At 36.4% G+C, this 22540-nt stretch overlaps 1 protein-coding gene across 2 annotated transcripts in view; it reads left to right on the forward strand.

The window, feature by feature from the left end:
- Positions 1-21988, forward strand: part of MNAT1 (MNAT1 component of CDK activating kinase) — a 204417-nt gene extending 182429 nt beyond the window's left edge. For both annotated transcript variants that reach the window (XM_059182254.1, XM_059182253.1), the window contains one exon: positions 21529-21988. In XM_059182254.1, coding sequence (XP_059038237.1) covers positions 21529-21649 — 121 coding nt within the window. In that variant the 3' untranslated portion in view covers positions 21650-21988. The remainder of the gene's footprint in view (positions 1-21528) is intronic.
- Positions 21989-22540: the final 552 nt, after the last annotated feature.

The following is a 22540-nucleotide window of genomic DNA, read 5'->3' on the forward strand; positions in this document are numbered from 1 at the left end:
AATTTGCTTATAATGTCTGCTCTGCTCCCTCTGGAACCAGGAACCATGTCTCCACACAGGAAAGGTAGGGTGCTGAGCTGGGGAGGGTGTGGGACAAGGGCAAGTAAACAGGCCACACAGCTTTCCTGTTTTTAAGTTGCCTTTTTCTTGATTAAACATTCCCTTGGTTGCTGTAACCTTTAGCTATTTTCCAGAGTTCTGACAAAGTTGGATTGGCAGTTTTAGCTTGTTTTCAGTGTTTCTGTAGAGGGATGGAAGCTTGGAACTGCCTTTCCACCATTTTGCTCATGTTCTGGCTTCTCACTGACTTTTATAATTCATTTATATATCTTTGACTACCATTATGCAATCACTTTCTAGATAGTCTTAGATTTAATCATGTTTTTGTTACCCCCTTTGGATAGGGCAATATCTATTATCTTAAGCAAATTGAAACTTCTCTGAGCCTTAACTTTTTTTTTTTTTTTAATTGAGGATAGTCTCCTTTCATCCCCTCTTTCCTCCCTCATTGGGTTCTTACGAAGAGCAAAGAAGAAATTGAACATGAAAGTATCTTTGTAAAATTAACCTAAATTGTATAATCTGTTGATGTGGAACCATATCAATGGCTTGTTTTCTTTTGTCATTGAAATATGAATCATCAAAAACCATCAAGTAGAAATAAATTACACAGGGAACTCTGTGAATCTATTCTCTGTTCGACATTTTTTGTCAGCAAATTATAGTTACTGCAGAACATGCATATTTTTTGGATCACTGCAGACTAAAATGCTTGTCCTTGAGCAGAGAAAGAACAGGAAGCAAACTAAGGGAAAATTCACATCACTAAACTTCTTCCAGTTTTCTGTGATCAAATCTGAGTTTAAACATTGCCAGTATTAAAGCATAAATTGATTAAAATGCTGTGTAGTTTTCTGCATCTTAGACATCATTCTTAGTCTTCTGTTTTCTTTATACTCGTGTAAATTTCCATTTTCTTTCTTTCTTTTTTTTAAGATTTTATTTGTTTATTTGATAGTGAGAAAGGGAACACAAGCAGGGGAAGTGGGTTAGGGAGAAGCAGGTTTTCTGCTGAGCAGGGAGCCCCATGCAGGCTTGATCCCAGGACCCTGGGATCATGACCTGAGCCAAAGGCAGACACTTAACCACTGAGCCACCAGGCCACCCCTAAATTTCCATTTTCTTGACATAAGACCCTAAGATACTCTGCCAATCACTAGAAAGTATTATCCTCTTAGAGGAAAACACAGTAGGATTGAGAAGATGGACTGTAGACATATTTGTACTGTCTGATTATAGTGTTATTGCTGCTTTTTTTATTAAAAGACTCCTTATATGCAAATTAAGAGCATGATGTACCTTCTGGAAAAAAGCTTGTCCTTGTATTTTCTACTTGGTGTACTGTTTATTAAAATGCAGCAGTGTTAAACATCTTTATTATATAACTACAATGGTATTTTAATGTTTGACACTTCATGGTCTTGATTGTTTTATATAATGTTACTTTATGTAGAAATACAGAATTATTCCATAGACATAGTTTACTGTATTCCGTCCCTGAATATTTCTAATTTTTGTTCAGTGATTTGCCATCCTCTTGAAGAATTCTCCTCCTGCATTCATATATTACAGCTAATTAAGTGTTTGAGTTTTATATATACCACTATAACACACTGACAGATATTTCAGTAGACTCCATTATATGGGAGTCCATTATATGGGAGTCCATTATACTGATTTGAGCATAGTGAGGTATTTTAAAAATACTAAATGTGAGTGCTAAAGCTAAACTGAAGTTTCTTGTTTGGGTAGTATCTAAAGTGTTTGCCCCAATTAGCCAACATGTAACCATTTTTTTAAGTTTGTAGGATATATTCATTTATACCAGCATAAAAGCTGATTTCTTCCTGGTTCCTAGAATTAAAAAATTCTAGGGGTGCCTGGGTGGCTCAATGGGTTAAAGACTCTGCATTGAGCTCAGGTCTTCGTCCTGGGCTTCTGGGATTGAGCCTGGAATTGGGCTCTCTGCTCAGCGGGGAGCCTGCTTCCTCCTCTCTCTCTACCTGCCTCTCTGCCTGCCTCTTATGATCTCTGTCTGTCAGATAAATAAATAAAACCTTAAAAAAAAAAAAAAAAGAATTACAAAGCTACAAATTGTCCAAGTTCTGGTAAGCCAGGCACTTCAGTTTTGGTTTTTAGAACTAATAGTTTTCTGTGAGAAATCATCTCTGATTTTCTGGCTAGTACTGGGAACCATTTTATTGTCTTAACTATTTATAGAAAAATAAATAAGGAAGACTCCTGAGTGTTCACGTAAAACATAGCTATTAAGGAGTATTAAGTCGTTGTTCACTCTGAGGGAATAAATGTTTAGAAAATTCTTACTGTAAACATGATTATAACAGTTTCCCAAAGGGTAAAATAAGTATTTGGTTAGCTAATGAAAAATTCAGTCAGCGCAATTAAGCAGCTAATATGAAGACATGGATCAGAGTTTCAAAGCTACTTAGTACCACTTACTATCATCATGTCTCAGCAGTGTACTTTTCTTGCTCAAGGTAAACTTCATTAGGAGTAAGGATATTTCTAAAACTATAGCCTCCTCCTGTGTTCAGAAATGTTTTTTTGAAACACAGGTAGCACTTTCAATTTTATAAATCCATCTTTTGAGATGTAACAATCTGTTACAGAAACCTTAATATGTAAGATAGTAGTCAGATACTTTGGCCTCTGCCTAGAGCTCTTTGCCAAGAATAAGATAGTGGATCTTTAGGTGAAGGAATCCTATCAAATAAGTATATTCCTTATTTTTGTTTGGAGTGAATTTGAATATGAAATGGATTTAGTCTAAGGAACACTTTATAATATGGGCCGAGACCCAAGGTTAAATGAATTTTTGGTCATTCTTCTCTGTAACCACAAGACAAGATTGGCATAGGTCGTTGAGGCACTTTCTAATATTCTTTTATAAGCATGTCCATTATCCTTAATAAATGAAGATCACATGAGTATTTTTAGTGTTTTAATTATATTGTGACAGTTTATGACGTTAAATACACAGAGCAATTGGAAATTTAAAAAAATATATGAGTTGTTAAATTTTTTCTGAGTACAGTTGAAGAAAATCTTACAACTGAGCAGATTGGAGTCACTGAGCAATCATTTTTACGTATTGCTGGCTTCTCTCTTTTCCCTGTGGCTGTCCCAGATCACCAGTCTTTTACATCTCACTCCCACTTGCCCTCTTTCACATTTAGCAGCTAACCTTTCCATGTACATAGAGAAAATAATCTCTCTCAAAAGCCACACCCTAACTATAAACTTATCTTTGTTTGCAGCCACTGTTAAGTCCTGTCCCTCCTTAGAGGCAAGGGGCCTATCCTGCATTTGAGGCTAACCCTGCTGTCTGTGTTCATGGCTCCTTTGCCCTTCAGCTCTGGGATATCACGCCATCAATCAAGTTGGTCTTTCAGATCTTCTCTTCTGCACTGAAACTTTAATTGACCACATGAATATATTCAGATTTCTGTCTTGAAACTTAAATTCATCACTTTGTCAATCCTGAATGTTCCTTTAACTACTGTTCCTTGTACCATATTCAACAACAAACTACTGAACAAAGTTTTATGCTTGCTATCTCCATCTCTACTTCCTTATTTCTGATTAATTCCCTAAACTTAATACAACTTGACTTTTATTTAGAATCCAGTTTTGCTCATTCACGATTGACTTCCCAATTAGAAAATTTAGTAGAGTTCTTACATTCTTTGCTTTGTGACATAACTGCCTTTTTGTTTTCTTTCATTCTCTCTGAATTCTCCTTTTAAATCTTTTTTGTCTAACTCTTCTTCCTCTCTTAAAGTTGTTACTATGCAAGGTTCTTCATTGATCTTTTAGTCTCATTCAGTATTGAGTACTTACTGTGTGCTAGGCTTTGCCATAGGCACTTCTTTTACATTGTTCCTTATAATTTGTAACAACTCATAACTTTCCAGAGTCCACTACTAAGGGGTAGTCTGATTTAATACCAAATCTGTTTGATTCTAAAGCTATATAATAGTAGTTTTCAAACTTTTTAAAAAAATTAACATATAATGTATTATTTGTTTCAGGGGTAACGATCATTAGTCTTACACAATATCCATACCCACCACAACACATACCCTTCCCAGAGTCCATCACTCAGCCACCTCCCCCACCTTCTGCAACCCTCAGTTTTCATCCTTCTTAAAGAAACAGAATGGTTTTAAAAAATCTTACTTAGGACCTCAAAATATAAACAGATGAAAGCAGAACTACTCTGTTACAGTGGAGGTGACAGATCCAGCTTGGCTCTCCTCCCCATCCTGCCCTCGATGATGCCTAAAGGCACTTAATCAGAATCCAACGACTCTGGGAAGTTCTCTTAAAAAGTACAGTGAGGGCACCTGGGTGGCTCAGTGGGTTAAGCTGCTGCCTTCGGGTCAGGTCATGATCTCAGGGTCCTGGGATGGAGTCCCGCATCGGGCTCTCTGCTCAGCAGGGAGCCTGCTTCCTCCTCTCTCTCTGCCTGCCTCTCTGCAGTGATTTATATGAAGTCCCAAGCCTGTGTTAACTTTCCTTGTTTTAAAACTCAGGTATCCAACTTGACCCTGGACATTTTTATCTTTCTACCTGCGTGTCTGACAAGTGCCTATTTTATTTTTTTTGAATCTCCAGTGGAACTTGGCTTCTTTGTGAAACCTCTTCTAACTGTTGTATGTCCTGGTGTAGTGAAACTTCCTAGCCTAGCCAAACTTGGGAGTTCTTAAAGATTCCTCTTGAGTCAGTCTCACATATAATTGGATCATTAAGGTCCTTAAGGACATAGCCCCTAGAGGTGCTCATAGTCATTTACTTTGCTTCCTTTTCACCCTCTTTTTCTTCCAGTCTGTTTTTCATATGAACATTTCTTTCTTTCTTTTTTGTTTTTAAGATTTTTTTTATGTTGTTTATTTGTCAGAGGAGAGAGAGTATGAGCAAGGGGAGGGGCAGAGTCCGAGGGAGAGAAGCAGGATCCTTGCTGAGCAAGGAGCCTGATGTGAGACTTGATCCCAGGACTCTGGGATCATGACCTGACCCAGAGTTAGATACTTAACTGACTTAGCCACCTAGGTGTCCCTTATATGAAGATTTCTAAAATTTAGGTCAGATGTCATTACTCACCTACTAACACTTTCATAGGTGCCCATTATCTATTTTAAAAAATATTCAGGGCATATAAAGTCGCTTCATATTTGACACTCAGACTCTCAGGCCTCAAGCCATTATATACTCTTGTCCTTTCTGGAATACCTTCTTTGCCTCTTGATGGCAAATTATCATTCTTCCTTCAAATATCAACTTATATCTTCTGCAAACACTCCTTTCTTGAGGCTTCTGGTTCTTCTGCATTTAAAAATTGCTCGTTTTCATGTCTTTCTTCATACTAGACTTTGAGCTACTTAGGAACAAAGACTGTTTTCTCATTTAACACCTAGTGTAATACTGATACATAGTAAGTTGTCAAGATTTATTAATATTCATTGAATAAGTGAATATTATTTATTGTTATGTTAGTCACCATAAAATACATCATTAGTTTTTGATGCAGTGTTCCAAGATTAACTGCTAATTTACAACACCCAGTACTCTGTGCAAGATGTGCCCTCCTTAGAATAAGTTAATTCTTTCCAAGAAGATCAAAATGTTTAACCATGATCTAGTATCAACTGCTTTATCTGCTTTATCTGTTAATGAGACAGTGGGATAAAATGGTTTTAAATGTTCCCTTCCAGTTTTAGGCTTCTGCATTTTTTTTTTTTTTTATTTTTAAAGATTTTATTTATTTATTTGGGGCTTCTGCATTATTAACCTTACTGTACTACCTGTATTATCTTTACTTGGTATTCTCATTTTTTTAAAAGATTTTATTTATTTATTTGACAGAGAGAGATCACAAGTAGGCAGAGAGGCAGGCAGAGAGAGAGAAGGAAGCAGGTTCCCCACTGAGCAGAGAGCCCGATGTGGGGCTCAATCCCAGGACCCCGGGATCATGACCTGAGCTGAAGGCAGAGTCTTAACCCACTGAGCCACCCAGGCACCCCACTATTCTCATTTTTTAAATAAAACATTTAAAATTTATTTTCTGTAACCACATATAGGATTGAATAATCTTAAGTGCATCTTAAAATGATGGGATTTTATCCCCTTGGTATTTATATAATTTCAATTAAAATTTTTTCCTATCTTTAGTTCGTTTAATACCTTAGCTTTTACAATTGGAGGCCAGTTAGGGACAAAATATATCAGGAATAATCTTGGTTTGGATTTTACTTTTATGTTGATACATACCCAAAGCATAATCTAGGGATGAGAAAACTGTGTCTTACTAACTTTGAAATGACAGGTGGAAATTCATTTTTTTCCCCAAAAGTAGAATTCAAGAAAACAGTAGGGTTCTTTTCTTCCTCTTAACCTTTTAAGGTAATAAAATAAGAAATCTAGGTTTACTGTAAAGAATTTTTATAATATTGAAGCATATTCTGCACATTTAAACTGTTAAAGCTTCTGATTTTCAGAATAAGTCATATGTAACTGATTAGAATGTGTTTTTACTTAAAATATTATACCAGCATGTGCAGAGTTATAACACATTGCCAAAAAATGTAGTCTGGAAGCAAAACAGAAAACTCAAAATAATGCTATAATTTTTTAAGTAAGAGGAAAATATTTTCTTTACACATGAAGATTTTGGGCCAAATGGTATTTAACCAACTAACTTACTAGACTGTTACAGCACTCTATTGTAGAAAAGCTTCAGTTTTGGTAAATCTGATTGCATTAGCATATTACTTATGAAATGGACATGGATTACTTTTTTCCCAAAGCGATGCTGTGATTTAGCTTTTGAAAGAAAGCTCAAGTTTTCTGTGGGCTTAAGTATTAAAAGTGCTTCTTAACAACTTCAAATTGTTGTGCATTAAGCCAGGATTCTTGGCGTTTTTTCAGATTTTAGTACTCATAGTCACTTCTGCCTTGAGTAGATATTTTATGAACCTGTTTTTACTTGCTAGAAAATAGAATTTTCCATAATTAAGAGAAAACATCAGTTATTTTATCCACTTGACTTTGTCTTTGCTTGTTATTGTTTGCTTTAGAGATTTATCTAAGTTATTGACATGATTTGGATTCCAGTGTATGAAATAGAGCTTTTGAGAAGGTGCTTTGAATGGAAAAATAAATATCTTACAAAAGATCTTGCTTTGGGTGTGTTTAGTGCGGTTTGAATTTCTTGTTTTTCTTTGCATTCATAGCTATATTCCATTTTATTATGTAGCTTTAAGTAAAATAGTGGTTAACACTGAAAGTTTAGGTTATGAGATAGAGGATGTTAATCTCAAACCATTTTCAAATATACCTATTTCAGAAAATGCTCATTTATGCTTTAAATAAAGTCATTTTACACTACACATTATATCCCATCTCTCTGTTATTACAGGCATCTTCTGATTTCCAGGAAACCTTATCTTCCATAGGGACTGATGTGCAGTCTGTCTTCCATTCAATCCTGTGCTGTTTTTCCTCTGCAGCTTCATAATATGTGGTGATAACTCTTTTTCATATCCTTTGTATTTTTAATTGCCTTTTGTTATCATGGCCATTCTTTTTTTTTTTTTTTTAAGATTTTATTTATTTATTTGACAGAGAGAGATCACAAGTAGGCAGAGAGGCAGGCAGAGAGAGAGGAAGGGAAGCAGGCCCCCTGCTGAGCAGAGAGCCCGATGCGGGACTCGATCCCAGGACCCTGAGATCATGACTTGAGCCGAAGGCAGCGCCTTAACCCACTGAGCCACCCAGGCACCCTATCATGGCCATTCTGTAGGTCTGTATCTTAACTAGGAAAACCAGAATTTTTATTTAATTAAAAAAAACTATATACTCTGCTTACAGGTTTGGATGAGTTTTTAAAAAGTGATGACTCGGGACACCTGGCTGGCTCAGTTAGTTAAGTCACTGCCTTTGGCTCAGGTCGTGATCCCAGGGTCCTGGGATTGAGTCCTGCATCAGGCTCCTTGCTCGGCAGGGAGCCTGCTTCTCTCTCTGCCTCTGCCTGCCACTCTGCCTGGTTGTGTGCTCTCTCTCTCTCTCTGACAACTAACTAACTAAAAAAAAAAAAAAAAAAAAGTGATGACTCTTTAGTGAGTAGATATTTATTTTGTTATCAAGAAACTTATCTGACAGGGGCACCTGGGTGGCTCAGATGGTTAAGCCTCTGCCTTCAGATGAGGTCATGATCCAGGATCCTGGGATCGAGTCCCTCATTGGGCTCCCTGCTCAGTGGGGAGCCTGCTTCTCCCTCACTCTTTGCCTGTCACTCTGCCTACTTGTGCTCTCTCTCTGTCAAATAAATAAATAAAATCTTTAGGAAAAAAAAAATTTACCTGACAGGGAACTTGTAACTATAATAGCCAAAGTACTTACTTAGAGATGAAGTGCTATGCACATTAGGAGGAGCAAAGAAGTAATTCTATTGGGCAATCCAGAGGAGGTAGAATCTAAGAAAACTCTTAAATATTTCAAACATAGAGAAGTATAGAGAGTAATATTATTGTTATATATGTAATATATATTAAATATATAGTTCTGTCACCCAGAATTAACAAATGTTATTTTCAGAAGTTCTAAAGGTTAAAATTTCTCCTTTCCTTCAACAAAACAAAGGATTTAGAATGCTTAACCTTAGACTTCCCCTTCTACTTTCCTTGTTATTGTTAGCAGTTTGTGGCAATAGTAGTGGTAGTGGTGGTATTTTTGTCTCATCGTCTTTGTTCCTTATATCCTGCTCTTCCCATTGGGGTTTAATTTTCTTCTTGTTGAAATATCCTTTGGTTCTTTCCTTTTTGGTTCTTTTAGCTCTAAATTCTTCATGTTTTCCTCACATAGTCTTCTACTCACTAATTTTTTTCTTTATCTATCAATAACCAACTGCTTAATCTGTCCATTGAGACTTTTATTCTAAGAATTGCCAAGAAAATGCTTGTTCTTTTCATTTTGTTGATTTTTTGTCTTACGGCATCTATTTCTTTATTCATCTTTTCTAACATGAAATATATTTCTTTCAGTTTTTCCTATCTGGGTGTGGTAGTCCTGCCATTGATTGTGTCTTCTAACTCTTATAAATGAGACGTATTTCTTTTTTTTTTTTTTTTTAAACTGTGCATCTCTTTTTAGTAGGTGTTGTAGTCCCATGAACCTTGGATTGAGATTAATTGCTTTGACCAAACTCCTGTTAGCTTCACTGGATCTTGACATACCGTTATTCTTAATTTCTTGGAAATGGAACAGACTTGGGTATGGTGAATTTTTTTTTTTAAATGTTTAATTCTTTTCAGTCCATGCCCCTAGACTTTGTTGTGACTATCCCAGGCCAGTGAGCAGAATATTCCCACAAGTTAGCTTATAGATGTGATGACATTTTGTAGATCCAAGTTATATGCAGGGAGCCAACCCCAGTTCTAGCTTCCTACATCTGAGAGGATTGAGGTCTGTTTCCTGTCACTGTGTGGGTATTGAATGACTGGTACCCAGCACCTTCCTGAACTTATGCTCTGATTTTAAGTTCTTGTATAATTTCTAGCACCTGAGAGTTTCTTTTCTTGCTTTTAAGCTTAGTTTATTTTATTGTTTTTTGTTTTGTTATTCCATATATAACATTTCTTCGTGACATAGTTAAAGCTTTTCATGTCTTTGTTCAGAATTGAGGCATTGACATTTGAACCATGGCTTTGGAAGACAGGCAATGGTGAGGGCATTCCAAGATAATGAAATAGCTTGAACAAACGTATGAAACAAGTAGTTATGATGCTTTCATAGAGAATAACTGAAAACCTCATGGTTGGTTTTGGCTTACATTCAGGGTACATGGAGACGATTAATGGGAGATACATTTGGAAATGTGGGGATTGGAATCATGTACAGTAGGCCTTGAGTGGTAGGCCAAGGAACTTGGACTTTATTCTCCATACAGCAGAGAGCCAATGAATGTTTATTTGTATGAGAGTGATGCATAGCTTTGCCCTAGGAAAATTAGTATGATAACTAGGAATGGATTGGAATGGAGAGAACACCCTGGAAATAGGGAGACCGGTTAAGAGAGTATTAACTGTAGGACATGGAAGAGGCAAAAAAGAGCTAAAACTAGGTAACAGTAGCAGCTTTGAAGATGATGTGAGACGTAAATAGATGTTTGTAGAGAGATACTCTATATAGATTTCTCATTGGTGTGCAATGGGAAGAGGGTTCCAAGATGACCCTAGGAGTATGTTGGAACTATTAAGAGAAATTAAGAAACACAGACAAAGGGCTAGGTTTGTAAAGGAAGATGAGTTCAATTATGAAAATACTGAATTTGTGGTGCCAGTGGGACACCCAAGTATGAAAGGCCACCTAAGCAGATAAAAATGCTGGACTATAACAAAAAAGGGCAGAAGACCAAAAGATAAGATTTGTAGGTTTAGTAGAACAGAAGTAATAAATGAAGCTATACATTTCAGAGATAGTCAAGAATAAAGATGAGAAATGCCAAGAAGAAAACTAGTAATTAGGAAGCAAGTGGCAGAAGAGAAATTTGAGGAATCCTGTGTGAAAGTGGTAAGAGTATGACCCAAATTATAGGCATTGTTATAGAAATCACAGGCTAAGAGTGTTTTACAGCTGGAAGCTATCTCCAGATTTAGAGAGGTAGAAGAAGATGTTGAGGAGGATGAGGACAGAACAATGGTCACTTAATGATGAGAGTCAAAATACAGGATGTGAGAGAGGAAATAATGTAGCAATTTAACTTTTGAAATAAAACTTACTAAGCTGAACTAGTATTTGTGAAACGCAGATCTGTACATATGTCTATGTATATATAAATGTATATGTATATATGTAAATTTTTCCCATTGCCTTTTAATATAAAAGTATTAGCATCCTTGGATTATTATTCTTTTACTCTGTGATAAAAGATTAACAAGCAGGACTACTCCTTACCTTTTGTCTAATTTAAAAAATGTAAACAAAATTTCCACTTGATTCTTTATACTTAGGCTACAGCAAAATGGGGAGGAAAGAAGGCAACACTATTATTGTTGAAATAAATGTGGGAATGGACAGTACGGTCACAGAATTGGGAAAGGAGAGGTATATATTAGTTAGCCGAAGGTAACACACTTTGAAAATTTATTCCTTGTGAGAGTATATACTTTGTATTAATAGTATCAAAGAAAATATGTAGGGTGGTCAGGCATATATACTTTATTGAATATCCGTTCTTTACCAGATGTATTACATACATTTTCTTGTAATGTTAGTCTGCATTTCTTCTAAATTACTATGAGGTATTATTGTCTCCCTTTTGCAGATGAGGAAATGATGATGGAAAAACTAAAGCACTTTGCAAATCATAATGTTAGTAATTGTACAAGGAGGCATTCAAACCCAAATGTATCTGTTTCTAAAATCTTTGTCCTTTCTACCAAAACCATCATGTCCTTATGTACTTACGTGGGGTACAGAGAAGAAAAGGGAATGGTAGAGGGGAGAAGTCTGAGGTTGTTTATTTTTAACTTAGAGAGTTTGCACTCAGGAAAAAAAAAAAAAAAAACCCACACCAATAGGGAGAGTCCTTCTGCAAACTTAGGAGGGTGTTTAACTACCATTGGACAGACAGAGGAATTGGATTTGGTTTATACATCTAGACTGTTACCTTAATATTAGTCACAGAAAGCACTGTATGTTTCCTTTTGGTAAAGAAATAGAAATCTGCAGCATTATCATGGGGGACAACTTCAGAGTATCAGGACTTTGCGTGAGGTCTCCTTGACCACCTAACTGATTTCATCTGCCACTTAATTTTTGCGGCTTTAGTAGATAACTTTTTAACTACTGATCAATACTTAGAATTGCTATTTAGATGTATATTCTTCAAAGGTTTCCCTACAAATCAATCTGATTTTACTAACTTCTCCCATCTTAAATTAATGTATTGATCTTGCTTATAAACCAGTACAGAGAACGATATGAATGTAACATATTGAAGTTTGTTTTGTTTTGTTTTAAAGAAAGCTTGTGCCCATGGGGATTGCGGCAGGGAAAGAGAGAGAAACTCTTAAGCATGCTCCATACCTTTGGTGGGGCTTGATCTCATAATCTTCAGATCATGACCTGAGCTGAAATAAAAGTCTGATGCTTAACTGGCTGAGCCGCCCAGGTAGCCCACAACATATTGCAGTATTAAACATATTTTAAGATGAATAATTGTGGTTAACATGAATTATTACAAATGAAATAAAAATAGTAACATTTTATGAAATCAAGACCAACTAAGAATGGTTTGGTGTTTGCATGCAGATTATTTACTAGATTAGTGGCAGTTAAAGCTGTGACTATGCTCTTTTGCACTACTTTTTTTTTTTTTTTTTTTGGTATTTCATACATAGAAAAAATATATAATACATATTTTACAAAGACTAATAATAAAACAGTTGCTGAATTCTCATTGTTTCTCCCTCCTCTACTCCTTCATTTTGAATGAATTCCACTCATTAACTTAAGAGATAGAGCATAACCATTGCTGTAGAAGCCCTCTCTGTGTGCATTTTTCTTCTCTTCATTGTGGTCCCACCTCACCTCACATCAGAGATTCAGTCACCCTGAATGGGCTGTTTATCATTTGCTTGCTTTCCCCCCACCCCCACTCTTTGGTCATATCTATATATTCCATGTATAGTTTGCATTTCCGAATTTTATGTAAATGGACCATGCTGTACATATTTTCTGTAACTTACTATTTGTTGTTGTTTTTACTCAGCATTGTATGTGAGAGTAAACAGTGTTGATATATGCATGAAGCTGTGTATGTCCTTTGTTTTCAGTGCTGTACAGTATTTATTTGCCTGTTTTCCTCTCTGTGAACATTTGGATTGTTTCTTTTGTTCTTTTGTTATAAGAAACACTACTGCTATAAATGCCATGAAGAGAGCCTCTGGAGCCTTCCTAGATGGAGAAATTTAATAGGTTTCCCATCTCTGTGTCTGCTATTATTATCTCTTCAAAATTACAAGAAGGAGTCAGGTACAAGTAGCAGGTTCTTACTCCTTTCCAAGCAGTTTACACCTTCCTTCTACCTCCTTTGCAAGTCTATAAGAAGAGAGCGCATGAGGTATTGGTAGGGAATGGCAGTATTTGCATTTACCACACCTTGAACACATACCCTTCACTTCAAAATATTTTGCCTTCTGTATTAGTTGTCTAGAGAAACAGAACCAGTATGGGAGATAGATGGATGATGGATGGTAGATAGATAGAGAAAGAGAGAGAGAGATTTATTATTAGGTACTGGCTCATGTAATTATGGAGGGTGAGAAGGCCCATGATCTGCTGTCTGCAGGCTGGAGACCCAGGAAACCCAGTGGTGTAGTGCAAAGGCCTGAGAGTGAATGGTGTAGATGTCAATTTAAGTCTAGATGCCAGTCTGGAGCACCAAAGGGCAGGAGAAGATCGATGTTCCACCTCAGTCAGGCAAACTGAATTCAACCTTTCTCCGTCTTTTTGTTATTCTCTGGTCCTCAATAGACTGGATAATACCCACTCACGTTGGGGAGGGCCATCTGCTTTCCTCAGTTCACCAATGCTAATTTCTTCCAGAAACACCCTTACTGACTCACACAGAAATGATTTACCAGATAATCTGGGCATTCTTTGGCTCACTCAGTGTAATTTTATGTTTACACATAATATTAACCACCATGGTTTCTTTTGTCATATCACTGTATATTTCGTTCTCTAGGCCTTTGCCTTAGGCCCTTCTCTCTCTTCTCATTCTGTCCTCTCTCCCTAAATACTAGCATTTACATGATGGTTTCAAATACCATCTAACTACTAATAACTCCCAAACAGTTAATAACATCATCCCATAATTTTCTTCTTAGCACTTGGCCCATATACCCAGCTGCCACTCTGTATCTCTCTTCTATAATCACTTCAGACTTAAGTCCAAAATTAAACTCATGATCTTTCCGTTCTCTTCTCCTCCACCCCAGTTTGTTTCTCCTGCAGTTTTCTGTTTCTGTGAAGGTATTTTCCCTGTTCTATTTGACTAGATAGCCCGGAGTTGCTTTTGCCTTTACTTTCTTCTCCCCATCTCTTGCCCCCATACCTACTAGTCGTTTGGGTATTTTTTGTTGTTTTTGTTTTTGTTTTTTAAGATTATTTATTTATTTATTTGACAGAGAGAGAGAGAGAGAACAAGCAGGGGGAATGACAGGGAGGGGGAGAGGGAGAAGCAGGCTCCCCACTGAGCATAGAGCCCATCTGTAGGGCTCCATCCCAAGACCCCGGGATCATGGCCCATGCAGCCGCTTAACCAACTGAGCCACCCAGGTGCCCCTACTCAGTTGGTTTTTAATTGTCTCGTGAAGCAGTATTTCTTTATTTCCTCTGCTGCCACCCTAATCCAGTTAGCATGATCTTAAGCCTAGAATAGAGAAACTCTAAAGGGTCTTTAAATAATCAACTCCTGCTTTTCTCTCATCCACTGTGTAGCCAAAGTAGCTTACATTATCAGGTTCCTAACAGTAACTTTCCAGTGGCTTCCCATTGCCCTTTCAATAAAATTCATAATTCTCAAAATTTCTTTTGAATACTTTCTGCCAACATCTCTAGCCTCATCCTGAGCCACCTTTCCTGCATATTTCCAGTATGTGCTCCGGCTCCTTGCTGCTACGTTCTTTTCTTCACTGGGTTGCTAAGTAACTCTTCCTCATCCTTTGGGTCTAAGCCATCCTTTGGGACTGTCATTTCCTTAGGGAGACCTTTTCTGAACTTGTTCATGTTGGCTTCCTTTTAATCTACACTGACTTTCTCATTCATAATATTCGTTATTTAACATCTTTCTTTCTCTGCTGAATTACAAGGTCCATTAGAACATGGAGTTTGCTCTTTGTTTTATCCTCAGAGTTGCTTCAATACCTGGCACATAGGAGACACTCGGTAAATTTTTTTTTTTTTTTTTAAAAAGAAGGTATGAACTGTATACATACAAATTTCTATATTTGCCTTTCCCACCCTTGGGGAAAAATTACCATACTCTCTTTATAAAGATGTGATGAAACTTCTGGCATGCAGCTGTTACTAACATGGAATTTATAGTAAAAAATTACATTAGACAAGCCAGAATGAGACACTAGAATTTTTAGGAACTTAGAAACTAGGATATTTATTTTTATGATCTCTATTGTATTTCTACCACAGAAGTGATAGCTCTTTTCCCTCCCTGGGATATACAAACTCTGTGTATGATTTGTTGTTTTTATGACTCTGATATGATTTGTTTATTTTTAGATTTTTCATGAAATTTTGCTTCCTTTCCTCTGGTTATCTTGATTAAATTCATGAGTATCATAATGTTTTAAGAATCAATAAGTAAAAGCATTATTTATACCATTTTTCTGCTTAATCTCACTTAAGCATATAAGAACAATACTGAAATTAGTCAAACATATTATAACTGAGATAAACATCTAACTTTGAAGAATATATTTAAGACTTATTGCTACCGTGCATTATCTGTTTTCATGGATCTTTTCAAGTTTCTGATCACACCTGATTCCTGAGATACTCTTGTATTTATCTGTATTATACAGATGGAGTGTGTCCTTAGGGGTCTGTCAGTTGGATACCCAGAACTACCAACAATATTGTTCATAGAGTATGTTACACTTAAATAGCTATATCTTTTATGCATTCAGTCATTTTTCCTTTCACTATGTAACTTTGGTAACAGCTACCCTGCCCTCAAAATGCCTAGTGTATTATTTGGTAGCAATAAATTGCACACTTGAGTTATAATTCAGAAAGGCTTATCTGAGCAATCTGTATTCAGCTGTACACTTGGGCGCTGCATGTGGCTTTTAATTTCCAAATCTGAGCTTTGGTGTTCAGATGGTGTAAATGTCTGGAATAAATTGGTTACTAGATTCCCAAGTATATTCGTATAGATCTGAAATAGCTTTAATAATTAGTTTATTCAAGTTGTGTTCTCATTTGCAGGTTAGATAATGAAGTGAAGAGTAATCCCATGACTGTGGTTTGTGATATTTTGGTTTGAGTTCATGAAGCCTTGGTTGGTATTTTATAACCAAACTGCTCATAGAATTATGGACAGTAGTTCTGACTTGAAGTCCTTTCCTGACCATTTATATTGGAGTATATGATTATCTGTTTCCCTGTGTAGACAGTTTGTCTGTTATTCTGTCATCCTGATTAGGTTAGGACACCTGAGCACTAACCTCTGTTTTCAGAATATTTCTGCTTTTTAGTGATAATTGAGCATACTGTTGTTTGTCTTTAAATCTGTTGAGATACATTTCACGTTGTTAATGTAAATCTTTTATAGCCTTAGCTGAATACAGTAGCTCTTGGTCTTGACATCTGAAATCAGCTGGTTCATGTCTCTTAATGGCACTTAGATTTGAATTTTGTAGGCTGGGAGGCAGAACTACTTGGAACTGGTCTGTTTAATGCATGGTGGCTTTAAATTCAGGCTTAAAAATGGGCCCACTTAGGGGTGCCTGGGTGGCTTAGTGGTTTAAGCCTCTGCCTTCAGCTCAGGTCATGATCTCAGGGTCCTGGGATCGAGCCCCACATCGGGCTCTCTGCTCAGCGGGGAGCCTACTTCCCCCTCTCTCTCTGCCTGCCTCTCTGCCTACTTGTGATCTCTCTCTATCAAGTAAATAAATAAAAATCTTTAAAAAAAAAAATGGGCCCACTTATAAAAAGAAGGTCTTAATCTCTGAAGAGTTCTCTCTAGAGCAACACTATGAAGTTAAAAACTGTTGGACTCTTTTTTTTTTTTTTAAAGATTTTATTTATTTATCAGAGAGAGAGAAGGGGAGAGAGCGAGCACAGGCAGACAGAATGGCAGGCAGAGGCAGAGGGAGAAGCAGGCTCCCCGCTGAGCAAGGAGCCCGATGTGGGACTCGATCCCAGGACGCTGGGATCATGACCTGAGCCGAAGGCAGCTGCTTAACCAACTGAGCCACCCAGGCGTCCCTGGACTCTTTTTTTTTTAACCGTCCATTGGTCCTGGTAATTTGAGGTGAAGGAAACTAATACGAACTTAACATTTTCATTTCAGTTTGAATTCCAAGATTCTTTGATTCTCTAGAGTCAAAGTGTTTCAAGGGTTTTCATGAGGAAGTTATGACTGGAGGGGAAGAGTGCTGCCTCTCGGTCTTGAGTGACAGCCCCTGCCCTCTGCCCCTAGCTGAGAACTCAAAGCATTGTTGAATAGCACTAAAATGAGCTGAGTCCAAGACTTTAGCCAGATGGTCGATATAGGGCTTTTAAAGGAAGGGAAATAGTAAAAGAGTAATCTCAGAGGAACTCTCTTATGTTAAAGAACTGAGAAAATGAAGTCTTTCTGAAGCTAAGTGTAAATTATACCACCTTCTTTGAGAGCAAAAGCTGCTAAATGTAACAGAAGAAAATGACAGTGCAGAAAATCAAAGTTCAGGAACAAACTTTCAAGTGTGGTTTTTGAATGCTTAATCCTCTCTTACTCCTCTCTCAGGATCCATTGCCTCCTTTTCCTCCCCCTCCTCAAGTCTGTTTGAAAGGGATTTTGATGGGTAATGGCAAAGGAAGGCAACTTTAGACAGAGTATAAATTAGGGCACAAGATACCTTTGTAGAGGAATTATCTTAGACATGCTTTTGAAAACATACTTTTTTTAAGTCATTAAGAAAATAAAGGTACGATTTGTAAAGCTTTGAGTTTAGTCTGCTTTCAGTAAAAATAAGGTATAGATACCAAAATAAGCAAACCCTTTTTTTCTTTCCTCGTTTCTGCTTATAAGATTTACAGGTATTTAAAATAAACCCATGAAAACAGAAATACTGTCCTGGGATTGGCTAAGTAGTCAGAGCAGTTAACTCTAGGCTCCGAAGTCCAACTGAGCTTGACTTTTGGAAGTAAATTTGGCTAAGACTTCTTCCTCATTCTGTTCTTTAAAGGTGTACTTGAAATGATACTGACCTTTGCCAGAAACCCCAGGAATCCTATTCAGTGATGTACTTGTAATGGTCATGAAAGAATTAAAACAACACAGATGTGGATTAATGGGAGAAAGTAGGCAAAAATGCTAAATTCTCATTGTGTGGTTTCAATGTGGCAGATCCTTTAAAATACTTCAGTGTACCACAATAATTAAAGGGTTTAAGGACATTAAAATACCTAGAAAATAAAAGCCAACAGTTGAGTAACGAGAATGAACTGTGTTTTACTTTTTTAAATTGGAATTAATGTAGGTTGCCATGGTGAAAATAGATTGAAATATTTAACAGTAACCGTTTTGTGCAGCCCTAGAGATCAAAAACAGTAATGTAAATAAGTAGGTCTTTAAAGAATATACTCACAGGCATGCTTAATGTAAATGATTGCTAGAAGAGAAATGCATTTTCTTCAGTGCTACACAAAGAAATTTTAATTTACTTGATTTTGGCAGCAAGAATCTACAACTTAGCATTAGCAACTAAAATTTTAAAATATTTGCTCATTGCTCTGGATTATGACTGTTTAAGAATTACTGTTTTCAAACACTAATTAATCATTTTAAATAAACTTTTTTTATACATTTATGGCATCAATGAGTATGACTGTTTATTACATTTTACCTATAAAAAGTTGAACTGTTTTATATACTCTTTATGGAAGCAGTGCACAGTCATAAATTAAAAGATGCAACTGTTTTGGATATTTTACTGGTGGTCCTGTGTTTTCCTGCCAGCAGTGCAGCTGTTTCAGGTTTCTCAGGATAACATATAAAAAGCTGTATGTACACTGCAAGTTTATGCTTGAATTGCCAAGCCAGAGGTGGTATGATTCAACTTTCCCAGAAGCAAGTTGTACCAAAATGTGATGAATCAAAACAACCAGTTGCACAGTGGTTTGTATTACAGCTATGAAAAACAATTCTGTTTATGATAGTTGGCTTCTTAAGGTTAACAGACATTCTCCTGTGGTACCCGAGCTTTACCATGAGTGAACAGCTATTGGGAGCTAAGGCTGTGCTTTTGAGGGTCTGAGAAAAGGAAAAAGGGTAATATGGCGGTATCTGGTGTATGGGTAAAATTTACCTGGAAACTCATACTAGGAATGGAATGTCTCATTTCTAAGATACCTGTAAAAATATTACTAAATATTACTTATTTGTGTGGTAGTTATTGAATTCTCAGTGAACAGAAATTGATTTTATCCTGTTCCAGGTTTATTTTTAGATGTCTGAGATGACTTATTTAACTTACATAATTTCTCGTGCATCATAATCTTAACAGTGGACATTTTATTGTGTCCTGGGATGTAATAAGCAGATACTTTCTTTGTGGTAGATTTGGTGAATCCCTGTTTATGTTCAGTGGGACCTAAGTTTCTATCAAGAGTTTGACAATGAAATTGGGATGCATCCCACCAAGGTTTATAAGATGGGATGTAGAGAGAAAATACTAGAACTTTTGTTGAAATATTTTTATCTCCTCCTTTAAATATTTATATTTTATAATATACTTCTTTATATTATATGTAATTATATACTATATAACTGATAATACAATAGGTATATGGTTTATAAATAAGTACACAAATTTTGGAGTAGCACGCTCAAATATTTTTACTGCTATAAGTATACTATCAAAAGTTGGCGGGGGGGCACCAGTGGGTTGAAGCCACTCAGGTCATGATCTCAGGGTCCTGGGATGGAGCCCCACATCGGGCTCTCTGCCCAGCAGGGAGCCTGCTTCCCTTCTTCTCTCTCTGCCTGCCTCTCTGCCTACTTGTGATCTCTGTCTGTCCAAAAAAAAAGAGTTTGTGGGGAAGCCAGGGTGGCTTAGTCAGTTAAGCATCTGACTTGATCTCAGGGTCATGAGTTTGAGCCCTTTACTAGGCTCCACACTGGGCATGCAGCCTACTTAAAAAAAAAAAAAAAAAAAAAGTTTGTAGATCATTGCTCAGTAAATATTAATTTCCTTTCTCCTTCACTTTTCCCTTTCACCCTTGGCAGAGAAGCAAAGAATTGAGTTAACACCTTGATTTGTGGTAGTGTGAATAAATTATAGCCAATTCTGGGAGCTTATCCTGTGTCTTACTTTGACCACTTTTTCTATTTGGCCTCTTACATTGCCATATATTTTTTAATCACACAGCCTTATTAAAGATGGATACAAATGAAAAACAGACTTGTTATTATGTTAGAAATAAGAAGTTGCTCATGCATCAAGACTTTGACACACAGGAAGTTTGAATGAATGAGTAGAAAAGTTTCCAAGTTATTAAAATGTTCTGGTACCTGATTTATTCATTTGCCATAACCGTAATTCTAAGGCGGATGAAGCTCCTTTACTTCCTGAGGCCTGAAGAAACAATGTGGTTTCTTAAACTAGGCATTGAAGCAGAGCTGGAAATATTTGTTTTCCAACAGTGCTGTTAGTCATGCTAATAAGTTGACCTTCTTTGGCTAAGATTGTCCCATATTTTAGGTCTCTTTACCTTTATCAATGTAAAAAGGTTTAATTGCTAAATAATATATATATATATGATTGAAGAAAAATGGTACACTGTCTTTTGAGATCAGTTCAGAAGACTTTTGTATTTACTAATTGGGACTGTTGAACTCAGGCTGTCAGAGATTTCTTGAGCATGTAATTTTCTAAGGGTTCACTTCCTGTGTAGAAGGAGACAATACATTTTTGTAATGCTGAAGTATATTTGAAGTAATTAGTATATTCTCTTCTCCCTCCTCCTCCTTTGAAGTATTTATTTTAGAATATATTTATGTAAAGTATTCAATATTTATGTAAAAATATTAATACAATAGTATTATGATACCAGGTATTTATACCAGGTATGATACTACCCCAGGAGGTGGGGCACCTGGGTGGCTTAAAGCTTCTGTCTTTGGCCCAGGTCATGATGCCAAGGTCCTGGGATCAAGCCCTGCATTGCGCTGTCTGCTCAGCAGGGAGCCTGCTTCCTCCTTTCTCTCTCTATCTGCCTCTCTGCCTGCCTCTTGTGATCTCTGTCAAATAAATAACTAAAATCTTAAAAAAAAAAAAAGAAAAGAAAAGAAAAGAAAAAGTATGCAAGGAGGACAGTAGCAGTTAGGTACCCAAACAACAACCAATAAACTAAGTTCTGAAAATTGGGAACAGTGAACATTTTAATAGCAAGTATTATTTTTGAAACCTCCTTAAGAGCTGTTTTTAGATCTTAATGTAATTTGCTTTATAATTTTGTTTAACAAACTGGTTTAGGCACTTTCTATATATAGTCAGTGTGTTTCTTTTTAAAAGGTAATAATGCATTTAAGAAGTCTGAACATTTCAGTCTCAGAATTCTGCTTTAAAATGTGAATCAGTTTTATTATTATTTTTAAAAATGTACCAATTTATATGTGCTTTCTGTGTCACTGTTACACTTTTTGTTTTGTTTTAGATATTTAAACCATGTCAGAGCTGCCTCTCCACAGGACCTTGCTGGAGGCTATACTTCTTCTCTTGCTTGTCACAGAGCACTACAGGATGCATTCAGCGGGCTTTTCTGGCAGCCCAGTTAACCTTTATTTCTCCTTTATAAGATTTGGACCTAGGAGCCGAACCAGGGAGCTAGCAAAAGAAAAGCAGACATGTAAAAATATAGCCATGTGCAGCTGCCCAGCAGCAGTACACCAACTAGCAGCTGTGTTAAAGTATTTATAAGAGAAAATTTCAGAACTAAGTTGAGCAATACGGTGGATAAATATATGTGAAAAGATTTATTTTTTACTTATATTTTTCTGAGAGGGATTGAAGCTGTAAACTTTATCTGATGGAAGACATGAATAATTTACCTATGTATGCTTGAGGTTGACAGACTTGTAAAATCTTTTTAAAAATAAAGCTAGACTTTATATGAAGTTCTGTGGTTTTTCTCTTATTACAGTGTTTTACTTGAACACATTTTAAAATGCCATTTTGAATACGACATTTAGTGTTAATATCCAAGTCTATTATTTTCTCTCATAAAATGTTCTCTTTTTTTCCCCTATGTTCTTTAATACTAGTCCAGACAAGTGAATATATTTCCTTCTGCCAGCAGGTTGTGGCAAGTAAAACTTGACTTGTGATAATGCCACTCTCTTGATATTAAGGACTCAGTGCCTGTTTTGAACAGTGGAAGGTGAGACAGACCTTGATCAAGGTATTATAGTTCCCAGCTGTGAGCCACACTTAGGATAAACCAGATGAGAATATTAACCTACTTTTAATGACAAATTCAAAGAAGTAAGTTAATAAAATTTAATACTTAAATGGCACCTTTCACTTCAAATGTGAGCTCATTTTATGATGAAACCTTGGAGACTGGAATGGATACATTTTAAACAAAATTTCTCTGAGTAAATTGCAGACTCTGATTCAGTTTCTATTAAAACTTCAAGGGCGTTTAGTAAACCTAGGATTTTGCTTAG

The sequence above is a fragment of the Mustela lutreola genome, chromosome 7 (assembly GCF_030435805.1).
Source record: "Mustela lutreola isolate mMusLut2 chromosome 7, mMusLut2.pri, whole genome shotgun sequence".
NCBI lineage: Eukaryota > Metazoa > Chordata > Mammalia > Carnivora > Mustelidae > Mustela > Mustela lutreola.